Consider the following 17,175-nt stretch of genomic DNA (forward strand, 5'->3'; position numbering starts at 1 on the left):
TGGAGGATGTGAGCAGGAGAAGACCACAAGATCAGAGGAGAGAAGAGGTTCAAAGTGTCTGTTGTGTAGCGGCGACTCCAGCACTCCACTGAAGATATGATATGATAGGTTATTTATAACCCAGAGGTTTCTAAGCGCGGCCCCGGGGATCGAACCTGTGTTGCACCGTGTCGTCTTGCTTCCAAGGTGAGCACGTTGCCGCTGAGCTATCCTCCCGAGACAAGAAGGTTTCTAAAAGAGCTTTCGATTGCCCCTCATTTATAGAAGGGGATCTCCAGAAGAGTAGTCGAGGCATGAAAACCAAGAAGAGTAGGGAGAACTCCCGAATGACAAGAGACCAAGAGGTCCTACTCAAGCTCGGAAGGGAAATGGGAAGTTTACAAGCACCTCCAGAGGAACAGAGAACGAGCAGGGCCGACTGGAGATGGCCGAAGGAGACAGGCAGGGGGTGCACCATTGCAAGTACTCTCTGGGACAATGGTAAAAATAGAACGCTTCACAAAGGGAATCGGAGCCTGAAGACCCATTGTGAACTGACACAGCTGGTATCGAATGAGACACTGTCTGCTGGGAAACAATCGCAAATATCACAGCAAATTGAGGAAAAACGGATTATCGAAATGCGACACGTTGAGCACTTGAGTGTCAGTGTCAAGGAAGTGAGCGCTGGCGTCTAATGAACAGCAGAATTTTAGGAAAATAATCCTGTAGCCGCGTAGCAAACAGAGCAAACTTATATTGACCGGAACTGGGCATGCTGTAGACAGTGAAACGACTTCTTGGTGCTATATGGCTATACACCAAGCCACCCGCCCTGGGTACCCAACACCACTCTAAGCCTGCGGGAATAAGAAGGTTTTTAATTCGTCCCTGCATTGAAGAAAGCGGACAATGGTACTACGCTTCAATGGGAATTTTCAAGAAGAGTGCATCCTTCACAGAAAAGGCTCCACCTCTTGGTTTTACTGAAAGACCCGTCAGATTGGCACAAGACTTGTGTCCGTCGATCACAACTGATGAGGGGGCATCTGCTTGGTGAAACAAAGCACAAAGCTCATATATCTCAACTTCCTGTGAATTGGTGGCCAATGAAGTGCTCTTCCAGCAAGAGTGACCTATAACCTGAAGATTGACCTGCGACCGGCAGGCCGAAACCAGCGGTCGCTTCTGGTGGACATAGCACCACACAAGAGTATTTCTGTCTTAGCTACTCTAGCCCGATACCCCAGCCAGCCTTTCACGCCTATAATGAATGGGTGATTAAAAGGGAAAGTGACTTGGCTGGTATTGGTGGCTCCACAGCACCAACATCAGCCCGATAATTCTCAGGCATTGGCATTAATGAGCTTAAATCTTGTGAGTCGTGGGCAGGGATCCTGCTACAAAATAGTGCCAGGGACAACGGTCTACAGCTTCTCTGAGGTGGACCATACAGAAGGGGGCGCCTGATTCAGCCCCACACAATGGGGGCGCAGTGGCTGGGCAGACAGACGTTGGCTTGTCCATGCCTTGACTGATCCTGGATGCAAGGGAAATCCACCTGCAAAGGGTGGCAGGTGGCTCCCGAAAAAACTCTTGGACCTGCTGCTATGTACGCACAAGACCTTCTGAAAGAAGGGGATAGTGCAGGTCCTGAATGAGGACCTCTGAAGGTTGTGGGACCAATCCCTGGAACAAGTACGGCAAGAGTGGGCTGTCCTTGCACCAGGTCTCACAGGGCTTGAGATACGGGTTTCGACTCTTGGTAGCCTGGCTTTTCTTTCCTAGTCATAATCTTAGTAGCATTTCTTTTCTTTCCTAGTCAGAATCTTAGTAGCATTTCTTTTCTTTCCTAGTCAGACTCTTAGTAGCCTGGCTTTTCTTTCCTAGTCAGACTCTTAGTAGCCTGGCTTTAGTAGCCTGGCTTTTCTTTCCTAGCCAGGCTCTTAGTAGTCTGTCTTTTCTTTCCTAGCTACTGAGGTGTGTGCAGTGAGGACCATGAAAGTGCAGTTACTTAGCAGGACAGACACTTAAGTTGATCAGGCTTGGGGAACAGCCATGCTCTGAACCCAGAAAATGCGTGAGAATGTTGTCAATGAACCAACAGGAGTAAGACACATAACCGACCAAGGCCTGATGTCCGGGCATTGATGTATTGAAAAACAGGGAGTATGGACAGAGTGAAGCTGCAACAGACCCAACTACAACCAATGCCAGAGGTACTGGTGCATTTTAGCCCACCGCCCCCCAAGCCCTCTTGCTGGCCATGCAATGTAAAACCATACCAGGTCACTGCACCAGGAGCATTCTGAGACAGGGAAAATGCTCGGGAGAGGAACTAATACTGCCCCAGCAGGAAGCCTTAAAAGTACCCAGGGGGGATGCCAACGAACATTTTACCGCTGCCCCGCCCTCTTCCACACGCTCACTCAGTACTAAAGGTGATGAATGGTTAAGATGCTGAGATGCCATGACCCCTTGCCAGTCTCAGTATTCAGGCTTGCTGGAAAGCATTACGACTCCACCCTCCTCGCCTGCCACACACTGTGCATGGCACCCACCTGCAGTTCACAGAGCGAGGAATCTGACAGTGCCACAGGATTCACTGTGTTTAGACCTCACCATCCTCCTGTGCTGCTCCCACAAGGAAGAGAGCTCCCCTGCAGTGCAGAGCTAGAACCCCCACCTGCTCCTGTGCTGCAGATAGCTCCCCTGCTGTGCATAGGTAGAACCCCACCTGCTTCTGTGCTGCAGAGAGCTCCCCTGCTGTGCAGAGGTAGAGCCCCACCTACCCCTGTGCTGCAGAGAGCTCCCCTGCTGTGCAGAGGTAGAACCCCACCTGCTCCTGTGCTGCAGATAGCTCCCCTGCTGTGCATAGGTAGAACCCCACTTGCTCCTGTACTGCAGAGCTCCCCTAGTGTGCAGAGGTAGAACCCCCACCTGCTCCTGTGCTGCAGAGAGCTCCCCTGTGTGCAGAGGTAGAACCACACCTGCTCCTGTGCTGCAGAGAGCTCCCCTGCTGTGCAGAGGTAGGACCCCACATGCTCCTGTGCTGCAGAGAGCTCCACTGCTGTGCAGAGGTAGAACCCCACCTGCTCCTGTGCTGCAGAGAGCTCCACTGCTGTGCAGAGGCAGAACCCCACCTGCTCCTGTGCTGCAGAGAGCTCCCCTGGTGTGCAGAGATAGAACCCCACCTGCTCCTGTGCTGCAGAGAGCTCCACTGCTGTGCAGAGGCAGAACCCCACCTGCTTCTGTGCGGCAGGGTTCACTGCAGTGCACAGTTCTAGGAAGCAACCCGTCTCCTGTGCACTGACAGTGTGGTGAACTCACCTGCAGGGCACTGGACCCCACCCTGTGTGCAGTGTTGAAACCCCTGCCCTCCGCCTTTGAAGCACTCACTGTGTGGAGAACTCACCTGCAGTGCACCGAGATTGGCCCGTCCTGCCCAAACTGCTCCTTGGTTTTGTGCACTTGGCCAATGAAGTCTATGAAACCCTCGCCCGTTTTTGGCACGCCCTGTTCTGGCCAATCCGTGAACTGGAACTGCCGGATGGTTCTCGACTGCCCATCCTGAAGAAAGGAGATAAGATGTCAGAAAGGTTCTCCCAGTATCCTACAATGCCAGGAAGGGCAACACACCCACCTTCACAGGCATTACATGTACTTGTGGGATACAGATCCAAAAGCACTGCACGCTGACATGCAAAGCACACAGCCAACACATGCCTACCACAGGCTTAAACAAAAACCAACAGCCTGTAACCCACCATAAACCACAACCAGAGACCCGAAAATGGGCACCCCAACACTTAGTGCTGAGCCTAAGAATAATGACCCTCTCACCACACAAATCAAAACTTACATCGGTCCAACCTAAGAATCTACCTCGGAGTACCGCTACCATGAATCATGAGGACGATCACCGCCAGCTCATCCAGAGCCAGAAAGTAACCAGGAACTGTGGGCTCCTAGGAGTACATCATCCACTACAGACACTCGCCTCTCCCACCACTAGGCTCACTCTCCACTTTACACCAACAAACAATAGAGCGCAGCTACACCCCTCGATCAATTTCAGCCTAGCAGCACACACGCAAGCAATTATCCATAAACAACTCACCAACCTGTTAGAACGCAGCTATACACCACGAAGGAAATCGGCCTAGGTGCACACAAACGTTCCTACACAGGCTTAATGCTGCGAGAATGCAGTCTCGGAGACAACCACCTGACTGCACACATTCGACTGATCTCTCACTACCACCGCACTATGTGCTAAGATGCAGCCACCATCACGCAAACCACACTGGCTGCACACATATCGAGGGCACCCAAGCACAGTATTCTACCCTACTCTCTCGACTGACCTGGACTCCGGTCCCCATAGGGCGTTCAACCCTCAAGCGCTTTGAGATCATACCAATGATATAGAAGGCACTATATAAATGCCAAATAACATAACATTAAACAGTAACAGAAATCTACAACAAATACTCAAACTTAAACCTACAACACTCTTGTTGGCTTACAAAAAACATAGTAATCCTGCTACCAAAAAGGAAACATTTGAGAACAAAATATCAACAGAGTCTTTAGCCGATGGATGCAGCCCTGAGGGATCCAGGCTGCTTACGAACATAGCAAATGGTAACAGAGTGAGTCAGAGGGAGGGCACTATATGGATGTCACAAAGAATTGAAATTCTTTTAAGGTCTTTGCAGGTTCTTGCAGATATGAGATAAGAAGATAAAGCCAACTACCTCTGTAGAGGACATCAAATATGGAAAAACCTCAACCATGAATGCACCAAAAGATACACCACCGCCTTTCCAGATCACTGCACACTCATGCCAACAGAAAAACACAAATGCACAAACGCCCACAAACACTCAAGAAGAGGAATGCACAGAGCACCATGCACCGTGGTTCTCTCACACACACATGTGCATGCACCCACGCGGAAGAACTCACCCGGGCATCGGTGACCTTGAACTCGCGGAGAATGTACTGTGGCATGTTGTACTCTGCCATTGGGTCAACCACAAAATACTGATACCGGGCTGAGCGGTCCGCAGGCCAGTACTGATGGCACTTCTCCTGCAAAGAAAGAGGCGGTGAGACATGCACTGCTCTGCAGGCCGGTGCAAGTGAGTGGGCACTCAATCTAGAACTCACAGGAAGTAAAGAGGAAGTGTGGAGGTAGCCGGGAGTGGGTGAATGAGAAAGGAGGACTAGAAGGAAGAGATCGAGGAGAGCAGGAAAAGGGAGATCTGGGGGTAGAAGGGAGCAGGTGAGTGGGAAAGAGGGCTTAGAAGGAAGAGATGGGGTGGAGATAAAGGGAAGTGTGGAGGTAGCCGGGAGCGGGTGAGTGGGAAAAAGGGCTTTGAAGGAAGAGATGGGGGTGGAGATAAAGGGAAGTGTGGAGGTAGCCGGGAACGGGTGAATGGGAAAGAGGGCTTAGAAGGAAGAGATGGGGTGGAGATAAAGGGAAGTGTGGAGGTAGCCGGGAACGGGTGAGTGGGAAAAAGGGCTTTGAAGGAAGAGATAGGGGTAGAGATAAAGGGAAGTGTGGCGGTAGCTTGGAACGGGTGAATGGGAAAGAGGGCTTAGAAGGAAGAGATGGGGGTGGAGATAAAGGGAAGTGTGGAGGTAGCCGGGAACGGGTGAATGGGAAAGAGGGCTTAGAAGGAAGAGATAGGGGTTGAGATAAAGGGAAGTGTGGAGGTAGCCGGGAACGGGTGAGTGGGAAAGAGGGCTTAGAAGGTTGAGATAGGGGTGGAGATAAAGGGAAGTGTGGAGGTAGCCGGGAGCGGGTGAATGGGAAAGAGGGCTTAGAAGGAAGAGATAGGGGTGGAGATAAAGGGAAGTGTGGAGGTAGCCGGGAACGGCTGAATGGAAAAGAGGGCTTAGAAGGAAGAGATAGGGGTGGAGATAAAGGGAAGTGTGGAGGTAGCCAGGAACGGGTGAGTGGGAAAGAGGGCTTAGAAGGAAGAGATGGGGTGGAGATCAAGGGAAGTGTGGAGGTAGCCGGGAGCGGGTGAGTGGGAAAGAGGGCTTAGAAGGAAGAGATAGGGGTGGAGATAAAGGGAAGTGTGTAGGTAGCCGGGAGCGGGTGAGTGGGAAAGAGGGCTTAGAAGGAAGAGATGGGGGTGGAGATAAAGGGAAGTGTGGAGGTAGCCGGGAGCGGTGAATGAGGAAGAAAAGGGAGAGACTACAGTGCATAGTACAAGGCACGTTGAGTAGCAAGTGGATGAACGAGGGAAGAGAAGACAGAAAGGGAGAAAAGTGAGGGCTGTAACAGCTGGTGAAACTAGGGTGGGTGAGGGGCTGAGCAGGAAGGGCTGAGGCACTGAGTGGGATGCATCGAGGTGAATAAGGAACTGAGTAAGATGGGTTGTGGTGGGCGATGGAGTGAGTAGGATAGTTTGTAGTGGGTGTGGGACTGAGCAGGATGGGTTGGGAGGGAGTGACTAGCGTGCAGTTGAATAAGGGACCAAGCAAGTTAGTCCAAGGTGAATGAACGAGGAAATGGCAGGGTCAAATTGCATGAAAGACTGAGGTGAGGGATGGACAGAATAGGGAGAGCCGTGCTCTACGATGGAAGGAATCGGGACCCCTAGGCACTGTGATGGGAGGAATCGCGAGCGCAGGGATCTGTGATGGAAGGAATCGGGAGTGGTGGAGCCCGTGATGGAAGGAATCGGGAGTGGTGGAGCCCGTGAAGGAAGGAATCGTGAGCTCCATGGTCTGTGACGGAAGGAATCGGGATCACCGGGGTCAGCGATGGAAGGAATCGGGATCACCGGGGTCAGTGATGGAAGGAATCGGGAGTGGTGGGGCCCGTGATGGAAGGAATCGTGAGCTCTGTGGTCTGTGACAGAAGGAATCGGGAGAACCGGGGTCTGTGATGGAAGGAATCGGGAGCACCGGGGTCAGCGACGGAAGGAACCGGGAGCACCGGGGTCTGCGATGGAAGGAATCGGGAGCACCGGGGTCTGCGATGGAAGGAATCGGGAGCACCGGGGTCTGCGATGGAAGGAATCGGGAGCACCGGGGTCCGCGATGGAAGGAATCTTGAGCACCGGGGTCTGTGATGGAAGGAATCAGGAGTGGTGGGGCCCGTGATGGAAGGAATCGTGAGCTCTGTGGTCTGTGACAGAAGGAATCGGGAGAACCGGGGTCTGTGATGGAAGGAATTGGGAGCACCGGGGTCAGCGACGGAAGGAATCGGGAGCACCGGGGTCTGCGATGGAAGGAATCGGGAGCACCGGGGTCTGCGATGGAAGGAATCGGGAGCACCGGGGTCTGCGATGGAAGGAATCGGGAGCACCGGGGTCCGCGATGGAAGGAATCGGGAGCACCGGGGTCCGCGATGGAAGGAATCGGGAGCACCGGGGTCTGTGATGGAAGGAATCAGGAGCACTGGGGTCTGTGATGGAAGGAATTGGGAGTGCCGGGGTCTGTGATGGGAGGAAGCACCAGTCGGGTCCCCTGCATGGAATTGTGATGAGTTAAGGCCTTGACAGCTCATTGTTCACCTCTAGTCCCAAGCAGCCGCCCACGGCTTAGACTGGCCTGAACCAGTTCCCACCGTTTCCAAAGTCAGCACTGAGCTGTACCCAGCACTTACCCTTCCCATTTCCCGCAATTTGGTCAGCATCACCACAATAGTGGAGTTGTGTTCCCAGAGCATGCGCCAAAAGTCCTCCGTGGTCTCCGCTAGGGGCCCCTGAGTGGCGATGTAGGCCTTTTGCTGCCTGTCAGGAAGAAAAGATATGAAGATGGGTCAGCATGTACCACAGAGGGCACCGCCAAACTACAACCCTATGCCAAGACAGAGCGTGAGCTAATAACATGCTCCCAACGTCTCCCCAGCCCGAGCACTGGGATTCCCAACTCTTTCTGGGCCCACCTCACCTGTAGCCGTCGATGAAGCTGCCGTTGATGTAGTCGGAGCCCTCCACCCCTCGGATGGGTTGCAGGCAGACGCGCGTCATCTCGTACGGCATGATGTTCACCAGGCGGTTCTTGAACTTGTTACATGGGAGGTTGGCACTGATGAATCGTGAGGTATGTGCTTTAGAGTTGGCCAGAAGCTGAGGAGGAGGATAAAAGAGGCACTAGCCATTAATGGGACAGAGGACAGGCTTCTGCAGAAAATACCCCATAACAATAAAGCAACCCAGGGTCCAATGCGTCTCTGCCCACACCCGTAAGGAGTGGGATCATGACGAAGATCAAGATGCCATAGGCTGGTTGGACAGGGATGACCCCCATCTCCAGGACACCCCTCCCACTTCGTCTTGCAGTTGCGGAAGGGGGAAGGCTGTCAGACAGAGGAGTGGAGAGGTCTGTAGGCCTTGAATGACAGAGCACAATCCAGACCTCCATGGGAGTGGAGATGGGAAGTCAGTAGGTTCCCACTACTTTTATACCAAGAGAGGGGCATTAGTTACCCTAATCCCCATTGTTCAGGAACTTGTAAACAAGTCATTGAGACCCCACAAGTCCACTATGTACAGTGCACCGCTGCTACCCACCTAGGTGGGTACTTTATAAATCGCATCCTGCCATGCTCAACCAAATCCTGGCGGTCAAAGTGCTGCTTAAGGTTCCTGTCAGGAGCCAAAAAGCACAGACAAGTCCAGACCAGGAGATCACCATCCCCCCAGGACAGAACCGTACAAGAGGTTTACCTGCGAGAGTCACAGGGTTAAAAGAAATACTACGATGCCTGGGTTGGAAGACAGACTCTCTCTCGATCCTTCGCTTTTGGTTCGAAGCCCCGTGGCCAACTGAGGCTCAGGTCTTAACATAGCAGGTAGAGATCTGTCTTTTTACCAAGAGAGGTACTTTTCAGGACTAAAAAGAGCGTAAACTTTCCCCAAAGAAGAGTGAGGTGCCTGGTAGCCCCTGCCTTAATGAGTGTCCCCAATTGCTGCCAGACACCATTTATCCGCCCTAACAGGTGCCTCAGCTCACACATGGAAGCCTTGTTCCCAGTTTAGCGCTCTGGCCCTCTATGCCTTCACTAAAAGGAACCCAGGGAAAACAGACTCTCGCGCCTAGCACTCAAGTTAGCTAGATCCCACAGAGGGCAAATCTGGAGACCATCAAAGCAGATGGGCTTGATGGGCAGGGCCGGCCTTAGCTTTGGCAGAGCCCGGGGCTCAACATCAAAATGTGGCTTCCCCGCCCCCTTCCCAGACACCCCCACCCTCCACACCCGGGTCCCTGTGGGGCCAGGAGCACCTTTTTAGTTGCTCTGCTATATAGAGCACCTCCGCAAAACCAGCGGCGGCACTCTATTTAAGTAAGTGCTTAGCTCCCTGCTCCCATGCAGGAGAAGGGAGATCATCACTTCACTAGAGCGCGGCTGTCAAATTAGCATAGGGCAGCCTTTCAAAGGATGCCCCATGCTGGTTTGAGAGCCGCGCCCTATTGTAATAAAATGCACCCCGCTCTCCTGCTGGTGCGCCCAGCAGGAAGAGCGGGGAACATTTCATTACAATAGGGCGCCTGCTGTGCCTTCACCCACCATGCCAGCTAGGGGGAGCCCTTGAAAGACTGGGTGAATGAGGCAGCGAATGAGGCAGCCCGGGCAGTGGCCTGGGCCTAAAGCGGGCCCTGTTAAGAGTAGCGAAGGCAGAACAAACAAACAGATATAACTCATCAGACAATGAGGGGATGGAGGCTCGGGCCCTCGCCTCAATTTTGGAAATACCAGAAAAGGGCATTCCTGAGATTCAGGGGCGTAGCCAATCCCCAACACTCCTGCCACCTTTCTACCACGTTACTAACAGAGCGAGACACCACCCACAGGAGGCTGTGCAGGCACGTGCCATGTTATGCCAATAGTATCAGACATGATGATGGCACCCCAAGCTATCAATAATGGAAAACTTTGCCCACCTTGAACTCCAGTTCCATGGACGTGACACTCTCCCCAGCGGGGATCGTTGCCAACTTCTGTATATGTGCATACAGGCTGCGGGCCGGCACCTCCCTGTTGCCACATAGCGCCGCTTCCAGCAAGGCCTCGTGGATGAATATATACTGGTCCTCGGTCTGCACCATGTAGTTGCGTTGGGCCCGCATACAAGTCACGTGACCATAGACGTCCACCGTCTTCTCTGGCTTCATCCTCTCGAGCATTGCATCTATGACAATGAAGCAGCCCGTCCTGCCCACGCCCGCACTGAAAGCACAAGGGAGAGTCAGTTACCACAACCAGCCCAAAGTACATCCACCAGCACAGAGAGCAGGGTGCAATCACTAACAACACTCAGCCCCACCAGCACAGAGGGAAGGGTGCAATCACTAACTACACTCATCCCCACAAGCACTGAGAACAGGAGGCAAGCACCAACCACACCTGCAGCGAGAACAGGGGGCAAGCACCAACTACACTCAGCCCCACCAGCACAGAGAGCAGGGTGCAATCACTAACTACACCAAGCCCCACCAGCACAGAGAGCAGGGTGCAATCACTAATACACTCAGCCCCGCCAGCATTGAGAACAGGGGGCAAGCACCAACCACACCTGCACCAAGAACAGGGGGCAAGCAATAACCACACTCAGCCCCACTAGCACAGAGAGCAGGGTACAATCGCTAACTACACTCAGCCCCACCAGCAGAGAGAGCAGGGTGCTAGCACTAACTACACTCAGCCCCACCAGCATAGAGAGCAGGGTGAAATCACTAACTACACTCAGCCCCGCCAGCATAGAGAGCAGGGTGCAATCACTAACTACATTCAGACCCACCAGCACAGAGAGCAGGGTGCAATCACTAACTTCACTCATCCCCACCAGCACAGAGAGCAGGGTGCAATCACCAACTACACTCAGCCCCACTAGCAGAGAGAGCAGGGTGCAATCACTAACTACACTCATCCCCACCAGCATCGAGAGCAGGGTGCAATCACTAACTACACTCATCCCCACCAGCATCGAGAGCAGGGTGCAATCACTAACTACACTCAGCCCCACCAGCAGAGAGAGCAGGGAGCTAGCACTAACTACACTCAGCCCCACCAGCATAGAGAGCAGGGTGCAATCACTAACTACACTCAGCCCCGCCAGCATAGAGAGCAGGGTGCAATCACTAACTACACTCATCCCCACCAGCATCAAGAGCAGGGTGCAATCACTAACTACACTCATCCCCACCAGCAGAGAGAGCAGGGTGCTAGCACTAACTACACTCAGCCCCACCAGCATAGAGAGCAGGGTGCAATCACTACATTCAGACCCACCAGCACAGAGAGCAGGGTGCAATCACTAACTACATTCAGACCCACCAGCACAGAGAGCAGGGTGCAATCACTAACTACACTCATCCCCACCAGCACAGAGAGCAGGGTGCAATCACCAACTACACTCAGCCCCACTAGCAGAGAGAGCAGGGTGCAATCACTAACTACACTCATCCCCACCAGCATCGAGAGCAGGGTGCAATCACTAGCTACACTCATCCCCACCAGCATCGAGAGCAGGGTGCAATCACTAACTACACTCAGCCCCACCAGCATAGAGAGCAGGGTGCAATCACCAATTACATTCAGACCCACTAGCTCAGAGGGCAGGGTGCAATCACTAACTACACTCATCCCCACCAGCACAGAGAGCAGGGTGCAATCACTAACTACACTCATCCCCACCAGCGCAGAGGCCAGGGTGCAATCACCAACTACATTCAGACCCACCAGCTCAGAGGGTAGGGTGCGACCACTAACTACACTCATCCCCACAAGCACTGAGAACAGGGGGCAAGCATCAACCACACCTGCAGCGAGAACAGGGGGCAAGCACCAACTACACTCAGCCCCACCAGCACAGAGAGCAGGGTGCAATCACTAACTACACCAAGCCCCACCAGCACAGAGAGCAGGGTGCAATCACTAATACACTCAGCCCCGCCAGCATTGAGAACAGGGGGCAAGCACTAACCACACTCAGCCCCACCAGCATAGAGGGCAGGGTGCAATCACTAACTACACTCAGCCCTACTAGCCCAGAGAACAGGGTGGACTCACTAACTACACTTAGCCCCACCAGCACTGAGAGCAGGGTGCAATCACTAACTACACTCAGCCCCACCAGCATATAGAGCAGGGTGCTAGCACTAACTACCTTCAGACCCATCAGCTAAGAGGGCAGGGTGCAATCACTAACTACACTCAACCCCACTAGCAGAGAGAGCAGGGTGCTAGCACTAACTACACTCAGCCCCACCAGCATAGAGAGCAGGGTGCAATCACTAACTACCTTCAGACCCATCAGCTCAGAGGGCAGGGTGCAATCACTAACTACACTCATCCCCACCAGCACTGAGAACAGGGGGCAAACACCAACCACACCTGCAACGAGAACAGGGGGCAAGCACTAACTATACTCAGCCCAACCAGCACAGAGAGCAGGGTGCAATAACTAACTACAATCAGTTCCACCAGCACAGAGAGCAGGGTGCACCTAACTACACCAAGCCCCACCAGCGCTGAGAACATGGGGAAAGCGCCACCTGCATTGAGAGCAGGGGGAAAGCACTAAGTACACTCAGCCCCACTAACATAGAGAGCAGGGTGCAATCAACAACTCCACTTGGCCCCACCAGCACAGAGTGCAATCACTAACCACACTCAGCTCCACAGGTAATGAGAACAAATGGCAAGCACCACCCACACGCAGTCCCACCAGCACTGAGAACTGAGTGCAATCACCAACTAAACTCAGCCCCAACAGGGGCAAGCACCAACCACACCTGCACAGAGAGCAGGGGGCAAGCACTAACCACACTCAGCCCAACCGGCACTGAGAACAATCTGAGGACAGCCAGACCTCACCTGGACTTACCGGTACTACGGGGCAGTCAGTATTCCCAGCACCAAATACACTAAAGGGCAGTCAATTACTGTACTCAGTCTCACCTGTACTGAGGGACAGTCCATTACTGCACCCTACCCCGCTTGCACTGAGGGGCAATCAATGCTAAAAGTACTACACATAATTGGAGGACCACACACTCCTCTTGAGTCGACCACACCAGCACTGGGAGAAAGAGGGACCAAGGATGAAATGGGAATGTCAGGTACCCTGATTCGTTTTAATATTTGCAAGGTAGCTGTATACTGTTTGACACATTCGGATTATACCAGTGACTGCGCTCAGCGCAACCTTCACCCCCCCAGAGGCGAGACACAGTCAGGGAGTGTGCACCCAGAAGCCGCCCTCCCCGGGGCTCACCTGCAGTGCACCACCATGGGGCCGGCGTCCGGAGGGTTGCACGCCTTCACCCGCCGCAGGAAGGCCAGGATGGGCGTTGGGTACTCCGGCACGCCATGGTCCGGCCAGGCCAGGAACTGGAAGTGCCGGATCTCACGCTTCTCGCTGGAACCATTCTGGCAAGAGAGAAAAGGACAAGGCGTGAGGATGCATTTCACAGAAATGTCGGTGGCGTTAAGGGCACAGCGCACGTGAAGCGAGGAAGGGCAGGTGCACCCCTTACTCACCTGTAACAGCAGCCCTGCAGTGTAAGGAGGGCTTGAGATTCACACGCTTGCCTATGCTGCCACCTGCTGGCTGAATGCTGGAACAGGCTCTTAAACACCCCCTTTTTTTCTCTCTCTAGGAATAGAGGCTACCTCCAGGCGTCAAGGAGTCCACAATTATTGTGTGCAGGATGATTTGCGTTGTTAGTGGGCGTCCAGGAGTCGGGGGAGTGCACAGGCATCGGCAGAAAGATTGCCAGAGATGCCTAGATGCGGCCCAACGGGGGCTAAGTGAAACGGAACCCATCTCTGCTCTGCTTCCGGGTCACGACTGATGGGTTGCTGGTCAGCCCCTTGCTTTCTGCTTTGCTGAAACACATTAGTATGAAAGCTACCCGGGCCAAATGCCAAGGAGCAGAAAGTGGTGGCGCGAGCATTTCCAGCCCCCTTGCCCCCCCCCCTTGCTTTTCCCAGCTAACATACCAGGTAAAGAGGCGGACAGATTGATGTGAAAATCAAATGGAAATCGGAAAAAATTACTCAAACGTCCACGGAGAGAGCTGAAGCGTGAGCACTAACAGCAGCCAGCCCCCCCCCCTCACTCCCCCCAACATTCATATTCTGCTCCAACTCATTTAAGCCTTAGCCCCACGTGAAAAGGCAGGGGTGTAAACTGGGGCCTGTCAGCTCGGAAACCCCTTAGTGTGTTTCTAGCTTTTAACTCAGCGGTGGCAACTGTAATGGCATTACATTGAGCTGCCTGAGTAGCCCATGGCGGTGGCAGAGCAGAGGCGCTGTAAAGTGCCACACGTTGGCCATCGATGGGTGACGTCCCCACAAAATCTTGTCGGAGTCTTAGGCTGTTGGAGGCCCTGTCCTTTGATTTTGGTAACAATGCAGCATCAATGATTTCCCCATTTGATAATGTATTGACGCCATACTGTCTACCCCAGTCCACCACAGTACGGCGCAAAGCTGCCTCAGTGAGTCTGTGTCCCCCCCACCCAACCCAATGTCCCCCCTGTGCGAGACCATGTCCCCCACCAACCCCAATGTCCCCCCTGTGTGAGTCCTTGTCCCCCCCACCCACCCCAATGCCCCTGTGAGTCAGTGAACCCCACCCACCCCAATGCCCCCGTGAGTCAGTGAACCCCCACCCACCCCACTGCCCCTGTGTCAGTCCATCTTATCCCCCTCCTATGCTTCTTTCCCTCCTTCTGTTAATTTCCGACCGTCTTGCAGCCTTCTTGACCCCCCCTCCACCTTTAAACCATATCTCAGCACTTACTCTTATCATCGGTCCCTTGACCATTGATAACCGCTTATCCGTCCCCCTTTTCCCTTCTCGTTTTATCCTCCCACTCCCTTCCCTGCACTATCTTGAACAGTTGTTGACCTTTAATGGATAGTCACTTGTTTTTTTCCTCTCTGTACCCTTTTTTTCCTCTCCCCTTTACCTCCCCTCCTCTTGTCACTCTTGCACTGCAACAATTGTCGTCAGCCATAGTAATGTTACTGCTAGTTTTGTCTCCTTTCCCCCTTACCCGCCTCCCCCCTATTGTTCCATGCACTTGTACCATCTGTTATGATTTGATAGTTTTTTTCACATTCTGCTTGGTTCAAGGACTTGTAAGTATGTAATTGTATTCTCCCATGTTCCCTCCCTCCTTGAAGCGCTTTGAAACACTATGTATAGGCGCTATATAAATAAACAATCTATCAATCAATCAATACTTCTGAGATTGGGAAGGCCAACCGTTCCCTGATGCCAACCTCAGAGAAGCTATGCAGAGGACCACAGTGCCTTTGCCCATTTTTTGCCACACACATGCCGCTAAACACAGGAATGGAGAAAGTTTAAGATAGCAAGGCTTGCATTGCTCTGTGGGGTTCATGAATTCCGGTCACGGGTGCACAGCAGCTTCAGAAAACCAGCAAACATGAGGACGCGCTTTGCTGGATAGACCACAAAGGCCAGCGCCATCATGAGCTTGCCAGAAGCACATGGGTGGGTGAGCCATAAGCACATGAGACTTAACGACTACATGCAAACCGGAAGTTCACATGGTGGAAACAGGAAGCTGGCCACTTGCATGATGTGGTGGTCCCACGCTTTGCGGCCTCGGTGGGTGAAGCCGGGGACCTTCCTCCAACCATTCATTACCAGATATAGGGGAGGGGTGGGGCTACGGGCTTATGACAAACACACAACCCATCGACAAGGTCAATCAGTACAGACAGGTGTCCCCTCATTGTCCTGATCACATGTAGGACCACCATGTAAAAGGGAGCCAGAAAGCAGCCAGGGTGGGGAGCTTGGCGGCAGGTGGGCAGCCCAGAGGAGTATGGATGGGGCCAACTGGATACAGGGAGAAAGGTGAAGGGCCAGGAAGGAGTTGCAGGCGTGTAAAAGGAGGAGGCTACAGAAAGGGACCAAGAAAAGATACACAGATGAAGGGAAAGAGGAGAGCAAGGAGGAAGTGACTGGAGCAGGGAGAGAAATTAAGAGGCCATCAGAGGCGAAGGAAAAACCAAAGTGAAGCGAGGTGGTGGCAGAGGACAAGTTGACGCAGAGTTCACGTCTGAATTGGCCAAACCAAGACGGCCATCAATTAAGAGGGCTACAAGGATGCAGATGTAAAGCTCAGACACAGTTTTGGGGCTCAAACTTTTATTCAACATAAAAAGAGGGTTGGTACAGTGCCTTTCTGTCCCTAAAGGGGAAAGGGGTTTCCCTGCCTCAAAAAACTAATGAAGTCAGGATGTCAAACAAAGTCAGTCACTGTCATGTCCAAAAACCCCACTACTGACCCTCAATCTAACGTGCACGGAAATTGTCTCAACTGAAGAAAGTGTCAAAATTCTTTGCCAACAACAAGTTCACAAACGTCCTTGATGGCTTTAAGAAATGAGCGCATGTTCTCTCCAAAAGAAACAATGTTGTACTGTCTAAGGTAGGGCCCCTTCCCCTGGATTCCGTCTTCTTCTTCCACTAACTAGGAGACCGTCTCCTTATTATGTGGTTTTTCTTTTTAGACTTTCCCAGAGTCCACAGCAATATTTTGTTAGCTAAGTGATAGGTCTTCCTTTCCCTGGCCGCTTTTAAGCTTTCACAATAATATCCCACAACACTCCATCTTGCTGGGACCCAGACCCTGTATTCTTTCAGATAAGGTTCCTCTTGGCCTTTGGCTCTCATATGTGTGCATGCCCCACCATGCAATAGTCTTCCAGCTTGGTGTACTCTCCTGCCAAGCATATACATTTTCTCTCTATCTCCTTTGTTCTCAGGGTCCCAGGCATGCCTACTCTCTGGCTATCATGTGGGTGCGGGTCCCAGACTCGGAGTTCTGAATCGTGACTGCTCGGTTCACGCTCCTTCCAAGCGTAGGATTCTGTGTCTTTTACTCTCAGGATCCCAGAGCCTCGTAGTCTTCTATCCTCATCATAGGGGTGCAGGTCCAAGACTTGCAGTATCTTCTCAGGGTCCCAGACCCTCTTATTCGGCTCTCTGTTGAGGCTCCGTGGTTTCCCTGGACGTCTAGTCGCTCACGGTCTGCGCGCATACCATTGTGCTTGGTTCACGTCTTCCAAGCAGCAGGACGTCTGTGCGATGCTCCTGCAGCATTCGGGTAATTCGACTTTGCGGTGCTCTTCGCTTCTCCCGGAGAACCTTTTCGTTAGCTGCTGGCTCCTGATATCCT

The 17,175-nt window shown here is 52.8% G+C and overlaps 1 protein-coding gene across 13 annotated transcripts in view; it reads right to left on the reverse strand.

The window, feature by feature from the left end:
* Positions 1-17,175, reverse strand: part of PTPRF (protein tyrosine phosphatase receptor type F) — a 791,126-nt gene that overhangs the window by 18,548 nt on the left and 755,403 nt on the right. For all 13 annotated transcript variants that reach the window (XM_069642415.1, XM_069642423.1, XM_069642422.1 and 10 more), the window contains 6 exons: positions 13,227-13,381; positions 9,892-10,177; positions 7,897-8,075; positions 7,610-7,736; positions 4,951-5,076; positions 3,395-3,549 (listed from right to left, as the gene is read on the reverse strand). In XM_069642415.1, the coding sequence (XP_069498516.1) occupies positions 3,395-3,549; positions 4,951-5,076; positions 7,610-7,736; positions 7,897-8,075; positions 9,892-10,177; positions 13,227-13,381 (1,028 nt within the window). The remainder of the gene's footprint in view (positions 1-3,394; positions 3,550-4,950; positions 5,077-7,609; positions 7,737-7,896; positions 8,076-9,891; positions 10,178-13,226; positions 13,382-17,175) is intronic.

This window comes from Ambystoma mexicanum, chromosome 1q, assembly GCF_040938575.1.
Source record: "Ambystoma mexicanum isolate Mex_15411 chromosome 1q, UKY_AmexF1_1, whole genome shotgun sequence".
NCBI lineage: Eukaryota > Metazoa > Chordata > Amphibia > Caudata > Ambystomatidae > Ambystoma > Ambystoma mexicanum.